This window comes from Neltuma alba, unplaced genomic scaffold, assembly GCF_004799145.2.
Source record: "Neltuma alba isolate B1F8T4 unplaced genomic scaffold, ASM479914v2 tig00011245_pilon, whole genome shotgun sequence".
Classification (NCBI taxonomy): Eukaryota; Viridiplantae; Streptophyta; class Magnoliopsida; order Fabales; family Fabaceae; genus Neltuma; species Neltuma alba.
The window spans coordinates 115,335-133,385 of record NW_021635962.1 but is presented as its reverse complement, the minus strand read 5'-3'; the positions used below and the strand labels follow the sequence as shown (position 1 = coordinate 133,385).

General features: G+C 33.7%; 1 protein-coding gene and 1 pseudogene across 1 annotated transcript; both read right to left on the bottom strand.

Annotated features, from left to right (window-relative positions):
* Positions 1-5,087: 5,087 nt before the first annotated feature.
* Positions 5,088-8,735, bottom strand: LOC114762869 (coiled-coil domain-containing protein R3HCC1L). Its single transcript, XM_028952467.1, has 7 exons — positions 8,397-8,735; positions 8,069-8,163; positions 7,897-7,962; positions 7,229-7,477; positions 6,836-6,997; positions 6,144-6,233; positions 5,088-5,497 (listed from the first exon to the last, which is right to left on the bottom strand). Exons 1-7 carry the CDS (start codon positions 8,711-8,713, stop codon positions 5,307-5,309), a joined length of 1,170 nt encoding a protein of 389 aa, XP_028808300.1. The 5' UTR covers positions 8,714-8,735; the 3' UTR covers positions 5,088-5,306.
* A 3,387-nt stretch (positions 8,736-12,122) lies between these two features.
* LOC114762879 (BEL1-like homeodomain protein 1) lies at positions 12,123-16,937 on the bottom strand (annotated as a pseudogene).
* Positions 16,938-18,051: the final 1,114 nt, after the last annotated feature.

The window sequence follows — 18,051 nt, the reverse complement described above, 5'->3', positions numbered from 1 at the left end:
CTTTCCACTTCCCCCCACTGCCACCTCTATCCTTCTTATTTGAACCCTCCCACCACCTCCTCAACACCTTGAGGTATCTTTTTCATTCTCTACTCTTTGTCTCCTCCAATTATTTTTTCCCTTCTCAATTACTGCCCCTCTCTTTTGCAAGATTCTTTGGATTTTCGGTATCACCTCTTGCTCTTCTAATAGCAGAGAGCCAGAGACGTGGATGGCCTCAAGAGCGACGACCACCTTCGTGAACAACGGGAAGACTAAATTATTAAACCGGACAACCCATCCACCCGGCAGTTGCCCGGTTTTTACCGGTTGAACCGGTTTTTTTTCCGGTTTGATCATAGGCCGGTTTTTTCCTTCAACCAGACCGGACCAGAGATCGGTTCACCGGTTTTCCGGTTGAACCGGCCGGTCCGGTACGTTTTTTTTCATTGGTATTAACTCCCCCTCTTGACAACATCAGTTGATATCTTCGAGCCTGCAAAGTCTAATATAACGAACAAGCTTTCCAAATATTATAATGAGATAAAAATGTCAAATAAAGATTTCATAATCTTCTGAAAATTATGAGACAAATAGTCCTTTTATGGTTTACCCACACGTAGATCATACTATGATCTCTTGACCTGAGAATTAAACAAGAATACTTTATCTATATAGCTATTAAGATTAGTCTTAGGTAACTTCAGATAAAATAATATTACCTCCACGGCACTCTTAAGGTAACGAAGAATATTTTTAACTTCATTCTAATATTTTCATGTTGATAAAAAACTATATCATGCTAATTAGCAAATGATATATTAGGTTCTATATGACTAGATATATAAATGCTTCAGTAATATTAAGATATGGTTTCTTTGGACCAAATGTTTATTCATTACCTTCTGGAGGTCTAAATTGATTTTTAGTCCATGCATATATAAAGATCTTGCAACTATCAAAATACATAATGGATGTTATTTATCCACATAATAGATGTGATAACGTGTTATAAATAAAGAAGAGATAGAAAAGGATGATACAGAGAAAGAGAGGATCAACAAAAGAGAATATTTCTCATCCTATTCAAGAGTGCTTAATACATTATATATGGCCTCTATTTATTGGCACAGCTTTACACCTTTGATAGAATCTGCAGATTACATAATAATATGAGATAACTGTAGGATATAGAGATAATGGGAGATATTAAAGATTATAGGAGATAATAGAAAATATATAGACATCCATCAAGATATTATTATATTTATAACAAATTGGCACATACTTGGAATGATGGTGGCGAAAGCCGCTAGTATTTGAAATAATAAAGAGGTGATGTCAAATGGTGGCTTTGAGATTATACAGGACGCAGCTCGCTTTCTAAGCTCATAAAACATATTACTACATTATTTATATATTCTCCTTCAATGATCTGCAGTTTTTCTTAGTCGAATTTATTTTTAATGTTTTTTGTTCTTAACGTGATTAGCCACACTCACATGCATATAAATTATAGGGTATTACTTATCACTGTATATCATAAAATCTAAGACTATGATTTTTTTTTATGCATGTCCCGGGCTATTTTCTTGGATTTTCATTTTAAATTATTGAAAGTATAATTTGGGTAATGCATTCTTATACATGTTATAATGAATTCATTTTATAGCTAATTAAACAAAACGATAGCATTAACAATGAAAAAGTTACATGGTGGAAAAAGAACTAAAACAAATACATAAGTTTAAAATCTAATTGAAAAAGGATAGTATTAATCAATCCATCATATAGTTTTACGGCAACTGAAACTGCAACTTACCCGTATAATTTTAAAATAGCAAGTGTGGTAGCAAGAGCCAGAGGCGTGAGTATTTTGAAAAGTGAGTTTTTTATTTTTTAAAATTACTTTTCAAAATGTCTACAGAATGTCTGCAACTTCCGGTTAAATTTTCAATGGCGTGATGTCCGGTTGAATTTGAATTCAACTCTCGCATGTCTACGATTAGATTAAAAAAAAAAAGTATTCAAAGATTTTGTAATTTTTTAAAAAATTTAAACGCATTTTAAAATTATATGGGGAAAAAACGGAAGCAGTTACTTTAATTTTGCTTGTGGCACTTCGATGATATCTAAAGGTGACTCCTAGAGACCGCTAATTTGTTACTTAATTACATAGCTTACACACACACACACATCAATGTCACGCGCATTGTTTCACAACTATAAGAGTAAAGGGTAATTACATGATGACAAGAAATTTAGGTACGAGAAAAAAGTTTGCTTGGTATGACTTCGTAATAAAAAAAATTTCAAACGCACAACAATACGAATCTTATATATTACCCAAACCATGGTTTGGGAAAAAAATTACCCAAACACCGTAGAAAAAACCAAAACCATGGTTTTGGCAGAAGCAGAAATTTTCTGCTTTTGGAGAAAAAGAAAGAGTGTAAGAACTTATGGGATATGTGTCTTGTTGTTTTTAGAATAAAATAATATTTTTCTGTTGGTAAAAATTATTCATTTTTTACAAAAATTTTTTAATCTCATAATTTATAAATATATATATACATATTAATTATATTATCTTATATATTATTAATTATGTTAGTAAAAATTATTTTGTTAACAATTTTATTCTTCCAAATTAAAATATATTATAAAATCTATCTTTTATATAATTATCATATTCACTTATGCCCTTTTTAGTAATTTGCACATGTAAAAAGTGCTTCTGGTAACAACTATCCAAACACTCTCACTTCTCAGAATCACTTTTTCACAAAATCTATTTTTCCCAGAATCTATTCTCCAAAAGCTATTCTCCAAACCATGGTTTGGTTACATCCAAACACCCCCTTAATGGGAAACCTGGAAACAAATAGAGTTTTTAATCAATAGGTTAATTAAAAACCACAGTACACTGACGATATATAACTACATATATATATATAACAATAAATTATTTTAGGAGATTTACATCCTAAACATTATATTGTTTATACGGATGAAAATAGGCATTAAAAAATTTAACTCGTGAAATTAGTTGATACATAACACAACACAATGATTGTGATCGAGTAAAAATTCTCTCTTTTGAAAAATGCATTGCCAAATAAGTTATACTTTTCATAAGTACTCCTGTCTAATTATAAAACTCATTTGTAACTGGTTCTAATATAAAATATCATTTATAGTCTATAAATAAGATCTTATAATTAGAACCGGAAATAATATTATGTTATGTATCGTGAAAAGCATTTTGGTCTTCCCGAGTTTAGTTTTGATGCATAGATTCGTACATGTTTTACATATAACAATGTATTAACATGTAATATATCATCCGTAACTAACAAGATTATAACCTTGTAATTTATGATACCGTAGTGAGGAAGATATAATTAATACTACCTCCTGTCTTAATTACAATATCCCATTTATAATGTACAAACAAAATTTTATAATTAGGATTGGAGATAGTATGTATATATTTTTATAAAACAAACGAATGCACGAGATTATTACCCATTTCCCTCGCATCTAGATTGTGGTCAAAGATATTATATTTTGAAAGTTATTTAATGCATCTTTCAAAACATGTCACAGATATCACATCAGAAATTCGATCAAAATAAGAACCTACAGGGACTGAATACATTAAAATCGCGAATAACATAAAATAATGTGGTTTATTTTTGTCTTTTATGTTGAGGAAGAGCAAAGCAAAGATATTCTCAGATGATTTGTTGATTAATGATTAATACTGCTCCTATACATTAACCTATGTATGTTCCCGTATATGCACACGGATGTAATTACCCCAATTAATAAAATCGTTCGATCAACTAACCAGCACATGGTTCCATCAGTCTATTATTTCCAATTTCTAATGCAATTTTACCAACAGAATACACAATAATTAAAATATCAATAATATAGCTGCCGAAAACTTTGAATGTATATGCTAGTTAATAACAATGACCGTATTATTAAATAGAACAACTAGTATAAATCGTTATTTCCTAATACGACCCCAAAAAATGGAAAATATTGATTGATTATTAATTACTTGGACACATCAGTGATACTTGTTTGTGCATTAAAAACGTGTGTTAATTCCAATCGAGTTAAAACGACTGAATTTAATAATAATAAATATTAAATAGCTATGGAAAAAAGGGTGGAAAATCTCTTCTTGATGGGCCTACTTGACCTTCACTAATAAGATAGGCCCAAAAGCCCAATATAAATAAAGCTCTCGTGGGTACAAAATGTGTGCCCAAATGAAGACGCCGGAAGTGCCAGCGAAATCGCGTGTAGACCAGCCGTGATCAGCAAAGATGCGTCCGTCTGGGAGGAGACGATTGAATTGAATCCGTCATCCGCCGCACTTTAAAAGCTCAAAATTGCAAGTTCCATTTCTCTGTTTGGATAGCACCCAAACCATGGTTTGGGGACCCAAACCATGGTTTGGGGAAATGCTACCCAAACAGCCTCTCCAAAAACCAAAACCATGGTTTTGGGTCAAAACCATGGTTTTGGAAAAAGCAAAATTTTTTGCTTTTGGAAAAAAGGGAGAGTGTGAGGGCCTATATGATATGTATCTTGTTATTTTTTTTATAAACATATTTTTTTATAAATATATTTAATCTTATATTTTATAAATATATATAGACATTAATTATTTATTAATTATATTATCTTATGTATTATTAATTATGTTGGTAAAAAACATATTATTAACAATTTTATTTTTTCAAATTAAAATATATCATAAAATCTATTTTTTCTGTAATTATCATATTAACTTATGTCTTTTTTTTAGTAATTTGTATATATAAAAAGTGCTTCTGATAACAACTATCCAAACACTCTCACTTCTCAGAATCACTTTTTTACAAAATCTATTCTTCACAGAATCTATTTTTTTCAGAATCTATTCTCCAGAATCACTTTTCCAAACCACGGTTTGGTTTTATCCAAACACACCCTGAATCGCGAGCAATGATACAATGCTTTTCCTCGAAGAAATGCGTATACTGTTTTGTCTATACTTTTTTAATGCTTTTGAGTGTTCTATTTCGAATCGGTGCGTTAAGGAAACGAGGAAACGAGGAACAAGATTTGATATCTCAGCAATGAGCTTCACATTTTCGTAAAACCAGGTCACAGGAAATTCTGCGCTATTAGCCCGTCGTTTCATACACAACCACTTCTTCTGTAACCGAGCTATCAACGCATTCATGAATTAAGGAATTACACTTTCTACACTAAAATGGGGCTATAAGTTACAACATTTCTAAATATAACAAGTTTAACAAAGGTTAATCATCTCCCCAAGCCTCATCTCTCAAATTTTGCCTGGTAGTGATGCGGTTCCTCCTCGCATCTTCTTGTTTTTTCAATTCTCGGGATCCAAAGGCTGTTGATGACAATTTTAACCCCATTCCCTGAGCAATCAACCTCTGCGCTGTTTGAGCTGATGTCTTCGGCCTTTGCCTAGGAGGTTCCAGGTCTGAATGAACAAACAAAAGGGCGGAAGATATTGAAAACACCCAGACTGATCATCAATATATAATATAGGCACTAGAAAATCACACACAAGTCATTATTCATGCAACTCATCTCAGACTTCGTACAATGGATGGAGTCCCCACAGGCTAGTTGATCTTAACGATAGACTGAAAAAGCACAATTGTTGGCCAAAAAAAAAAAAAAAAGCACAATTAAACATTTGATGCCATTTTTTTTTCTTGGGGGTATGTTGATCTAAAGTGAGCTGCCTTATCATTAAGTGTCTACTTGATGGCGTTAGGCCCAAAATGCGTTCATGAAAAGAAATCCAATAAACGAAGAAGGAACTGCTTTGTTTTCAATTCTATGTACCACTAAACAGTTAAAACAATTTAGGACGGCAAAACAGAAATATTTCCATATGTAAATAATCCACACTCAAAGCGCATTATACTTCAGGTTCTCTAAAAGTAGATCATAATGAGGAATATGCAAATATTTAAAAAAAACTAAAACAGTTCCACAAAATGGTTTTACATGGTTCCCAGGTTCTATATTTCGGAAGTAAATGCATCTACAAGAGAATCTTATACAAAGAAGGAACCATAGTTTGACCATATGTGGTAGAAAGATGAAGCAGTCGGCACCTCTTGCTTTAATTGAACTCAGAAGAGCATCTTCTTCATCAAGTATCCTCACGGTGAATGGATAACGAATCCTGTTTAGGGCCTCAAGAGCTGCATTATAATTAGAAATTTATAATATCGAGATTATCAGGTAAGCATACAAATGGTTTTTTTTTTTAATAAATAAAAAAGTCCCCTAAACTAAAGCAACAGGAACAGAATGAGTCTAAGAAAATCACCTTTTTTTCAAAAAGAGAGAGAGAGAGAGAGAGAAATAAACTTCAGCAACTCCCCTCCCGAGAGAGGGGGGAAGTGAAATTGGATAATGACAAATGATAACTCATAGCAAATACAAGAGCCAAGGATAAAACGCATTGGAAAACTCAGAATGCACAGGTATAAAATTGTTGTGCCCCTTATTAAAGAATCATGCCAATCTTGGACTCCTAACTTACAATCCAACACATAGACATACAAGCTATCACTATTAATGATAATTTTAAGTTGCTTTATATTTTGAGGAGTGGACGGTGCCATCTAAGAGATGATTAAACTGAAAAAGTCTGTAAAGAATTTCAAGCCTCTACTATTGATAGATAGCATCTTTTTATGTCTCTACTCCTCTGTCATCAAACCATAATTGACCAACATAGTATACTCATTCTAATAACATAGACATAGGTGTATTTGACTACAACTATAGTATATAATACCAATTGAAGGTGTTCGGAATACTGCAAGTGCAACTGTATCATTGACCCAGCGAATCACAACTCCACGATCTTTGAAGTCCTCAAAAAGTTTCTCCAAATCTATTGTCCTAGTACTTGGCAAGAAGTCGGCCAAAACAAGAACGTGGCGAGTCCCATAATTAGCTGGATCAAAATATATATTAAAGTTTCAAATGTTTTGAATATGATGCCTTAAACAAACAAAACATAACTAGCAAAATACAGGACATCTTTTTGCGGAAAATGACACTGTAAAAGAAAAGTTAAGAACCAGTGTGCTTAAGGGATTATAACAAATTAGTAGCCCTCTTAAGATTCAGTGAGTATCAAAATTTTAAAACAAATGCATATTGAAATGGCCATGTCGCCACTTACAGGTTCCCATATCTCTTTTATCTCCTGAATAATGATGAGTTTCCTCATCCTCGGCATCAATGATTGGGTTATCAAGTAACTGATCACTATAAAGTTCACGTTTTTCATATGAGAATGTTCCTCTTCCACGCCGCTTTGGAATTTGACTTTTGTTGTTCTCTAATTTAAGATCTGATACTCCAGATAAACACTGTGCAGATACCGAAGAGAGTAACTCATCAGGTGAACGGTCTGCAATTGCTTCCCAATCTGTATTGTTCCACAAATTCAATCACATTACAGATACTGATATCTTTAACATGGAATACGAACAAATTGTATGATAATTTTTTTCTTTAAAGAGCATATAAAAGAAACATAATAAACCAGGATCAACTCTCCCCCTTCAAAGAACAGGGTAAAATAAAACTAAAGCTACGCAGCTGTGTGAAGTAGGAATTGAATTGCTTAAGAAATAATGAGAAAGAAAATAACTCGGAAGATCAAAGTTCTTTCAATTTTGCTTCATATTTGACCAATATTCGCTGCATTCTGCAATGCAATCTGCAATCACTTAGCTATATTTAACTGCTATTGATTTTAGCATACGCCAGCAGCAGAAGACAATGGCTAAAGCTAAATCAGACAACAAATAGATAAATAGTTTATACAAGATATTGCTCGAATACCATCATCTGAAGAACCATTGCCAAGGGTAGTCTCAGCAGGTATATCTGCAGGCTTTTCAACGGCCCCTTAAAAAAAAAAAAAATTCCGATCACTGGGCATATAAAAGATCATTAAAATAAACATTACAAGTTTTTGTTCGGGAGACTAAAAGCTAATAGATTGGAAATATACCATGATCGGATCCCCCATTCAATGAATCAAAAGAAGAGGAAGCAACATCATTTGAGGAAACTCCATTTTTCGAGTCTTTCACAGTTTTAGCATCACTGCAGACGGAAATACGGTCAGCGTTTAAAAAGAGAACCAAAGGGGGAAGTAAAACAATACCATAAAATTTCCAGTCTTTAACATAAGACAAATATTTTAATTATCCGGTTCAGTTCTACCAAACAAAAAATACCTATATAATGTAATCTCCCTCTCCTTTTTTTTCACAGTTCAATTTAAATGCTCGAAAATCAAACCAGGAAAGAAGGGGGCAAGAAAATGAGACGCATACGCAGAAATGTAACACCGGCTAGCTCTATGCTTGAGGAGGGAAGCCCGAGACTCAAGCTCATCAGCTTTGAGAGATAAGCCTTTAGAGGAGTAAAGTTTGGCTAACTCGGTGAGAAGAGATGCCAATTGAAGCTGTGAAGATTGTTGGGAAGAGCTTAGGGTTTCCAGATTGGGGAGCAGAGATTCGAGGAAAAAGATGGCGCTTTCGCTGTCTCCTTTAGCCACAAGGTCTTCCACAGCCTCGCTCCAATTCTCCGGTAATCGCTCTTTTTCCATTGAAGAAGCTGCGCTTTCCACTTTTGCTGTTCTTGCTTCCATCGCAAATGCAATTTTCCTTTTCGTTCTTTAGAATTTCAGGATCCACCAACTTTTTTAAAGGAAATTTACCCAAACTCCCCGTAAAAAATTAAATTTAAAAAATTTGAAAGAAAAAAAATCATATTTATAATTATAATTCAAATCTCTATATTTATTATTAAATTTAGTTATTTATATTTGCAAACCAAATTTTCATATTTAAAAATCAACTTACCTGGTTTAGAAGTCAAATTTTTATTATTTGTAAAAAAATAAATTTATAAAACTTTTCCATATTTAATTTTTTTACGTATAACTTATGAATTATTTTTATTTTTAATTAATTTATTTTAAGATAAATTTTTTATAAAAAAATAAATTTGGAATTGTTGTAAGAAGTTATTTTATTTTTTTATATTTAATTAGAATGGCAATTTGTTTCTATATATATATATATATATATATATATCTAAAGAAAAAAGAATTGCAATTTGCGAGAGAGATCGTGTGGCATACAATCCTCCTAAATATTACTCAATTGATTATTAATATAAGATCTATTTAACTAATTTGATTGGATTAAAGAAGTTAGGTAAGTTAGTTAATTATAAGAACTATGACATATTTTTCTTTAAACACCATAATCATCTGATTCAATATCCTCTCTCTTTTTTCTATTTGATTATGGTTGAGAAGTATCCATAAGAATAATTTAAAAAAATTGATAAATATAAGAAATATGTCTTATATTTATGACTAAAATTAACTTAACAATTGGGTCCTATATTAAATATCAGAATAGCATTAAATGCTGGTAAATAAGTAAAAAGTGGATACATATACTTTATATAAAGATGGAAAAAGAAAAAGAAAGTAAACAATGAGGAGGTAAAAAGGTCCTCCTTTCATTGTAAATTGAGTGATAATTCAAAAACAAAATGATCTTATTCCAATTTGACTAACATTTTAAATTAGACGCGAGGGGTGATTCTCCCGCATGTAAAGTTTGTAAACACTTTAATGGTCAGCGCTGGTCTCTTCATGAAAGGCCCAATGGGCCTAACCTTGGGCCACACAAAACACCGTGATCCATTATGGCAGGCTCTTTATTGCCTTTTCAAGCCCAATAACAAAATCTACCAATTTTTTTAGCACATAAAGCTCTCCCAAATCATGAAACATTACGCATCCTCCATTTAATCGATGATGCACACCCATATAAACTATGTAGGGCAGATTCAAACAAAAGAAATATTTTGGTCGGAACAAAAACAGACAGAATATATTTTCAAAATAATATTAGTAATTGTTATGAATCAGCTCTCAATAAAGTGCTATTAATTTAATAAAATCATAAGATTTATTGAAATTTATAATTATAATTTAAATACTTTCTTGAAAATTGTATCAGCATCAAAATGAATATAACTTGATTTAATACACAAAAATATTTAGCAGCGACATAATGTATATTGGTTTCTATAATCAAATTAGTGAGAGCGAAAATTTGAGAATTAGAATGGTGAGAATGAATTATTAATTATTCTGAGTATGAAGATATAAAAGATTTTAATAAAATTTATACATTTTATAACATCCATGTTAATTAATTATTGCTGCAAGAAGAAATTATGTCTATACATATGTGTTCGATAAAAAGAACAAGGGCTAGGATACAAATTTATTCCAAAAGCTTTTACTTCGGCATGTCAGGCACTTGAAAAAATTTTTTAAATGAAACTTTAAATCGTAATAAGTTTACCCCTTTAGTTAAAAATCTTAATTGTTAATGTTATTATATTAACGTTCAATTAGTTTTTTAAGGGTATAATTAAAATATAAGGAGACGCAGCTTTTAAAAATTATTTTAAAAAATAATACTCCCTCCGTTCCTTATTATAAGAGACATTTAATGCTTATGGCATGTTCCTATATATAAGAGACACTTACAAGTTGTCTCTACTTTTTTGCGTTGATTTACTATTTTACCCATATTTATTATCTTCAACTCACACTCTCTCTCCCTCCCACTTCTCTTTCTTTTAATAAATTAATTGTTATCTCTCATGCTTTCTCCTTATTAATGAGGGTATTTTTGGAAAAAAAATTATACTTTTTACACATTAATTGTTCTCAACTAATTTTAACTGTTTTTTTTATCAACGTACTTCAGTTATTTGTCTCTTATAATAAAGAACGGAGGAAGTATTACATATGACAGCTACATTAGATGCTTCGTCCTGGCCAAATAATATCAGATGCTTCATCATTTTGCCCAAGGCCAGAGTCCCGCATTGGTCGCTATAATTATTGTTGTTTTCTATTGTACGTAAAATCATTTTCTTCGCCTCACATCACGACCTGTTTCGTTCACTACTCTCACAACGCAGTGGTAATAACTTCCCACAAACAGTTTGCGTTCTTCTACTGATCTGTTTTGATCTTTTCTTCATAATTGGATTCTGATTGCTGCTTGCCAATTTTTCTGTAATTATCTTCATAATTGCCACCATCTTTCCTTTTTTTTCAACTTCTCTTCATTGCTTGAACGAAAATGTCATAAACTCAACCAATAATGTTAAAACATCATTACCACATTGACCAAAACAAAGCCATGCACCAATCATCTCAACGCCTGAAATATTAATTAATAACTGAACCAAAGCAAATATTGAGATTAAATATATCTGCAGTCCGCGAATCATCGATATCATACGATACAATATACAGTTGACACACGTCCGCATGAACTTCATTTCTATGTTTAATGATACCCTCAAACAAGACTTGTTTGTAAATCTACTTAAACTCATGTATTCCATATAATTCAACTTATAGATCAAATATATTTCAGCCTTTATTAATATATATAATTTATCTTTTGTATTCCATAACCACGATGTGTCGTTCTTTTTGGTTAATTTCTGACGAGCTAAAAAGGTTAAGGTTAAAGTTTTTTTAACAAGTAAACTTTCTGATATTTAAACTTGTAGTCTCTTTCTTACAGGATAAGACTGTTTATCATTTCAACCATTAGCTTGTTGGTTCAAATTAGAGTTTTTTGTTCATAAAATATCTCACATGTCACTTCATCCGATGCCTATTTTCACTGGTTCTGATATATACATACATACATATATATATATATATATTAACCTACATGTGATGCCTTATCAACATAACCTAGATACACACAAATATTACTTTTGCATGCATGCAATAATAGGAGTATCAAACCTCAGTACAAAAATACTTTCGAAAGTTACGTGCATTAGTATTAATTGTACTTACCTTTCATATCGTCCCCAACTTTACCGCCATCGAAATCCCCAAAAAAAGAAAGGAATGTTCTAAAACAATAAAAATCCGTTCTTTTACCGATGCAAAAAGCAACCCTTTTTCTGCAAACTAATTATTTACTATTCCTTATCCAATTTTAAACCATTATATTTCAGTAAGCTTAACAACATGCGAGCAGCATATATATTCAATATAACACATACATATATCCTTCCCAAAATTATAGAATCCTAAGCTAACGATGAAACTGAACTATCAAGCTTCGCCTCCTACAAGCCAGGAATATGATGAGTATACCCAAAAGACGATATATAATACATAAGAAATGCTTTTTTTTTTTTTTTGTATTTTTGGTTGGGTTGCTAGCTAAATCTTCTACTAAGTTAATGCTCACAATGTGAAAATAGCCCCCGTACAGTACTACTTAAAAATCCATCAGTTATAAAGAAAAGACAGAAAAATGAGACCCGAAATGGGACTGGTCTTCCTTCCTCAGTCTCTGTCGCCTAACTGAATAAGACTGCTAATATTGTATCAGGCCAAGTATAGAAGTTCTCAGGTGACGAAATCCGGCAACAACTGAGCAGCAAAGCTCTTTCTGTTCTGAATTTCAATATTCTCATAACTGGTGGCGCCGGCATGAGAAGACGGCGGAGGAGCAGCGTTGATGGCACAAAGCTCAGTGGCATTATTGGTTCCCAAATGCATATTGTGAGAGAGAAACCCGTGTTGAGTGGCAGTGAGAGGAAGGTTGTCACTGTGAGGGAGTCCCAAAGTGAGGGAAACACCGTTCCCATGAAACCTCGGAGCTAAATGCTGTTCAGAAACATTACTAACGTTAAACCTTCCAATGTCTTGCACTGAGAATCCTCCATAACCCTCTCCACTTAATAACGGGTTATACCCGTCTTTAACGAACCGGGGTTTCATTTCCACGTCCATTGAAATGTTTGGAACTCCCATTGGAGGATTTGAGATGTCGTGTAGGGAAGTGGGGGTTTGGCTGTTAAATGTTTGATGATCTGTTTTCGATTGGAGAGCTTTAATCTGATCAAAGGATGATCTGATATTAATGGAACCTGATTCTTCGTGCGCTGCTGCATCATTATTATTTGCGTCCTTGCTTGATTCTTTTGGTGATCTATTCGTGTTGTCCCTCGGGTTGGACTCATTGTTCTGATCCTTGGTTTCTTCCAAGTACATTTCTTCTACCATTGGCTTCCAGAGCCGAACTCGAGCATTTATAAACCAGTTTGATACCTGATTTATTCCAAACACAGATAATTAGTCATGTCATATACCTATATACCATCATTATCAACATGTATGTCTAAATTATAGCAAGCCGCATTGTTTCCAAAACATGAATAGTAAGAGCGTCTTGTCTCTTTGTGAATTTCGCGCGTGGGGTTGAAATATAACTGTTAAAAGATTATGCAGGAATAGAAAAAGTATACATGCGGAAATGTTAGCTTATAGATGAAGTCTCCCCGTGTTCTTTCTTTATTTTATTTTATTTTTTTGGTGAATCTCTTGATGTTCTTTCTTTTCCATCGAATTGGGGGGGTATTCTGTATATTCTAATGTATTTGTCTGTGTTTCGTACGTACGTAGCATGCACGGACTTATATCCGTATCTCTTATAAGGTGAAAAATATTCTAAATAACATTTGGGAAGGAATTTGGAGAACTGTCATTTTTATCTTGGCCGGTATTCACACGTAAGCCCCAATTCTTTGGAGTTTTTTTCTACTGTAAATTTTGGAGAGGGGAAAAAGTGAGAGAAGAAAGCGAGAGTAGAGTATTTGATAGGCTATATAGATACATCTATTATTTACGTCACTCTTTATGATAAAGAATTCCAATGAACCAGAATGCATAGAATAGTACATACTCCTCCGGTTCTTAATATAGGACCTAATTGTTAGATTAATTTTGATCCTAAATATAAGACTTATTTTTTATATTTATCAATTTTTTCTAAATTATCCCTATGGATACTCCCTCAACCATAATCAAGTAAGTAAGGGAGAAAGAATATTAAGAAAGATGATTATGGTGTTTTAGGAAAAACATGTCAATTTCTTATATCTAACTAACTTACCTAACTTCATTAATCTAATCAAATTCGTTAAATAGGTCTTATATTAAGAACCGGAATAGTACCTTTTTTTTCAATGAGAAGTGCATACTTCTTTTTTAATTTTAATGGGATTAGGAGTGAAAAATCATGGGGATCTAACATGTATAAAAATTTAATTTAATTTAACTCTATTGTATAAAATATAAATATAAGAACTTTTAATTCTCATAACCCAATAGAGGAGCCGTTTCTAATTGATCTAAATTCGGATCCGAGTTGAAGAAAGATGAATGTTAATATGGTAGATTTATATATATTTGGTTTTATATAGAATGGAACATACCTGGCTGCGAGTGAGTCCAGTTTGTTTTGCAAGCATAACTTTATCGGAGTCCTTGGGGTAACTGCAGACCAGAACGGTAAGAAAGTTTAAGCAACCAATGTGTCACCTCAAAATAACAAACAAAAAAGAGAGAGACAGATGGAAAAATATATGAAACTGACGGGTGAAGGAAGTGCTCAAAAAGCCAAGCACGAAGAATGGAGACGGCTCGTTCAGGCAAGCCTCTCTGAGGCCTCCAAGCATTGTGTTGTATCATTCCCAGCTGCTGCAGAGCTCGCTGCTGCCGGAGATGGTGATCGACGTACCGGAGCCTCGATCCTTGTACCTTAGCTCCTAAGCAATCGTCCTCCCCAAGACTCTTGCTCGTTGCTTTGATCTGAGAAGACACTGCATCTTTAAGGCATCGAAATTGCTTCGATATTGTCTCTAATGCGAGCGCTGTGTACGACTTGGCTGCTCCATATCCCGCTGCTTGCTCAAACCAAGATATCACTATCTGCATTTGGTGCCTGTACTGCCTGTACCTTTGGTCCACCTGCAAAACGTTCACAACACAATCTTGCAGTCATTGCTTTATGTCCAAGGATTCTTATGTTGTTTTCTTTCTGGTATGTACTAGCTAGAGATGTTGATGTATAAACTCTTTGATGAAATGATTATTGATATTTGTGAGAATATGGTTAAAAGATCAAACATTATTATTTACTCCCTCCTTCTTATTCTCCTGGTTTAAACCCTTTCCCCCCAATCATGATCAATAATGGGGATATTGCATGTATAGTTCTGAAATCAGACACTTGTGACCAAATGGGCCCCAAACTAAAATTATTCTCCGGCACTCAACAAATTACTTATCTTATCGTTTTCCTTTTATTCATGGGGCTGAAATAAAATAAAAGCAAAAAATCAAATATGTTCCTTTCTGAGTTTCAATCTTATTCATTTTCCCTTCGTTATGTATATCTTTTTCTATATTTCTGAGATTACAAAGACAAAACCCTACTTAAAAGTTATCTTTTTGTATTAAATATAACATGATGGTTTATATTATATTTCATTTAAATATTACATATTTTATTGGGTCACATTTTTCATGTCATTATTCATGTTTTGATGGACCAAATCTAACAAAAGTGATGATGTACCTCATCAAGCATGGAAACAAGCTTGGACTTCTTCATCTGAAGTTCTTGTCGTTGGGCGGTACTGAGTTCTGATGCTTGCCTGCCGCCACTTGAACCATCGCCAATATTCCCAGATTCCGATTCTGCTCTATTCGCTTTCGTCTTCTCTTTATCTCTGCTGGGTTCGATCTCTATCGACCCCCTTTCTCAATCCCCTTCCCCACATTCACAACTTCATCCAGAAGCTCTTGCGCTGCCTTCAGATATTTAGACCCCAAAATTACGCTCTGCATACTCGAAATTCCGTTCGACACCGACGACGACGACGGGGAGTTACCCAGAATCTGCATATCATTACCACCACCGACATGGCTCGTCGGCGATATGGCAGAAACTCGGGATTGTCCCGGGACATCGAGCTCACCAGAAAGCGACCTATTATAAACCGTCTGCTGCGACGAAAGGCTGAGTGACAAACCTTGCTGACTAGGCCTTCGGAAACCGGCAGTAGCCGCCGTACCCGAACTGCCCGGTGCTGCTGCCGACACTGCCGCCGGCGATGACGGTGTTTGATGATCGATTATGGAGCCCCACAGGTTATGAACCCGCGGCGCAGCAGTGGTGGCTGCGGGGGCGAAGCCATGGAAGGCAGCGATGTCAGAGTTTTCGGATCCGACCATGTTGGTCGGGATGACGCCAAGCAGTTGGTGGTGGTGGCTCCGGGAAGGAGGCGGCGCGTGGGGGAGGTTGAGCGCGTTGGCTGGAGGAGAAGTGTTGGGATTGAAGAGAAGCATGTTAGGGGTTGTGGGGTGGTGAGAGGTAGTGTCAGAGTAAGGTACGTAGGTTGGATTCATAAGGTAAAGCGTCTGTAAACCATCCCCAGAGGGTTGGATCTCAGAATTCCCGCCATGAAAGTACGTGGAAGCCATATATGTCTGTCTCAATCAAATTCAGTGTCTGTACTCTGTACGGACTTCACATCCCTATTCGAAGCTCACCCGGCTGTGTTCCTGAAAAGCAACCGATCGAAGATTTGTAATTTCTGAAGCAACAAACAGACAGAAAAAACTCAGATTTTGATGGCGGAGTAGTTGTTTAGCTACAGAGAAAACCCAACAAAAAAGAGAAGCAAGTTATAGAAGAGGGAAGAAAAGAGCTTATTAGTTGCTGTGTCCGTACCAGAACACACACGAAGGTGAGTTATAAAGGAGAAGCTTATATGGCGAGAGGGGAAGAAGGAAGGTAAGGGGTTTGTGTCAAAAGAGTGCTTTTGTTTTCAGAGAGATTGAGTTGGGCGATTGAGGGGACTTTAATTAGCTTGATGGCTCTTCTTATCATCAAGAAAGAGAGCTTCAGCTTCTTCTGCGGTTTCTCTCACTCGGATCACTCTCTCACCCCCTTGAGTGAAAATTGACTATATAAATTCCCAAAGGCCGATAGAGACGAGGGTATATTTGGTATATTAAGTGTTACCTATGGCTTGGCTTCGTCCTGAATTTTAGGTGTTAGCGTAGCGTCTTACTTACAGTGATATTTATATTATCTTTGGGTTTCCCAGCGTTATAAAATGATATCATTTCCAATAGTACCTCCTACCTCGCCATTTTTATTGTTTAAAAAACTAGAAAAGTCCATTGGCCAAAAAGAAAACTATACACTCTTATATTCTTTAATGTAAAATCTATTTAATTAATTTCATTAAATTAAGAAAATTAGCTTAATTATAAAAAATATGATGTTTTTTTTAAAATACCATAATTATCTTTCTTAATATTCTCACTCCTTCTACTTGATTATGGTTGAAGGAACGTCAATAGAGATAATTTAAAAAATTGATAATTATAAGAAATAGATATTGTATTTAGAATCAAGATCAACCTGAGGAGTATAAACATTCAACGTACACCTTAAGCATTTTCAAGGGAGAATGACTGTAAGATCTACCAAGAAGAGTGAATTAATAATAATTAGATCCGACAATTTTTTTTCTTAAGCAGCATTGCAAATGTTAATTCGAATAGTTTTAAATTTAGAAGTCGATCTTAATTGCAAATAAGGTGTTTACAATTCTCAGTTTTTGCATTTGAGATTCTTATTTGCAATTTGTCTGAATCCATATTTATAACTCATTTTTTAAAATTTTTTTAAAAACCTAACTCTATCATTGATTCAATCTTTATTAATCTTGATTAATTATTAAGCATTTGTAATAAATATGAATATATTAAATACTACTGATATGATATGTTATTATTGTATACATCATGATATCTAAAATTTGATGTATGGAATACTGTTAATCTAAACTAATAATTTACATCATGTACGCATATTGGATACCATAAAAAATTGTGATCTACTTTTCTCTTATTATCAGTAGACATAAGAGACATATATAATAAATAGTTAATTAATTGTATTAATATAAAAATAAATAATAAATTCTCCATACAAAAATGTGAAATGGATAATTAAATGAAAACTATTTCAATCAAAGGATCGGAGCTTG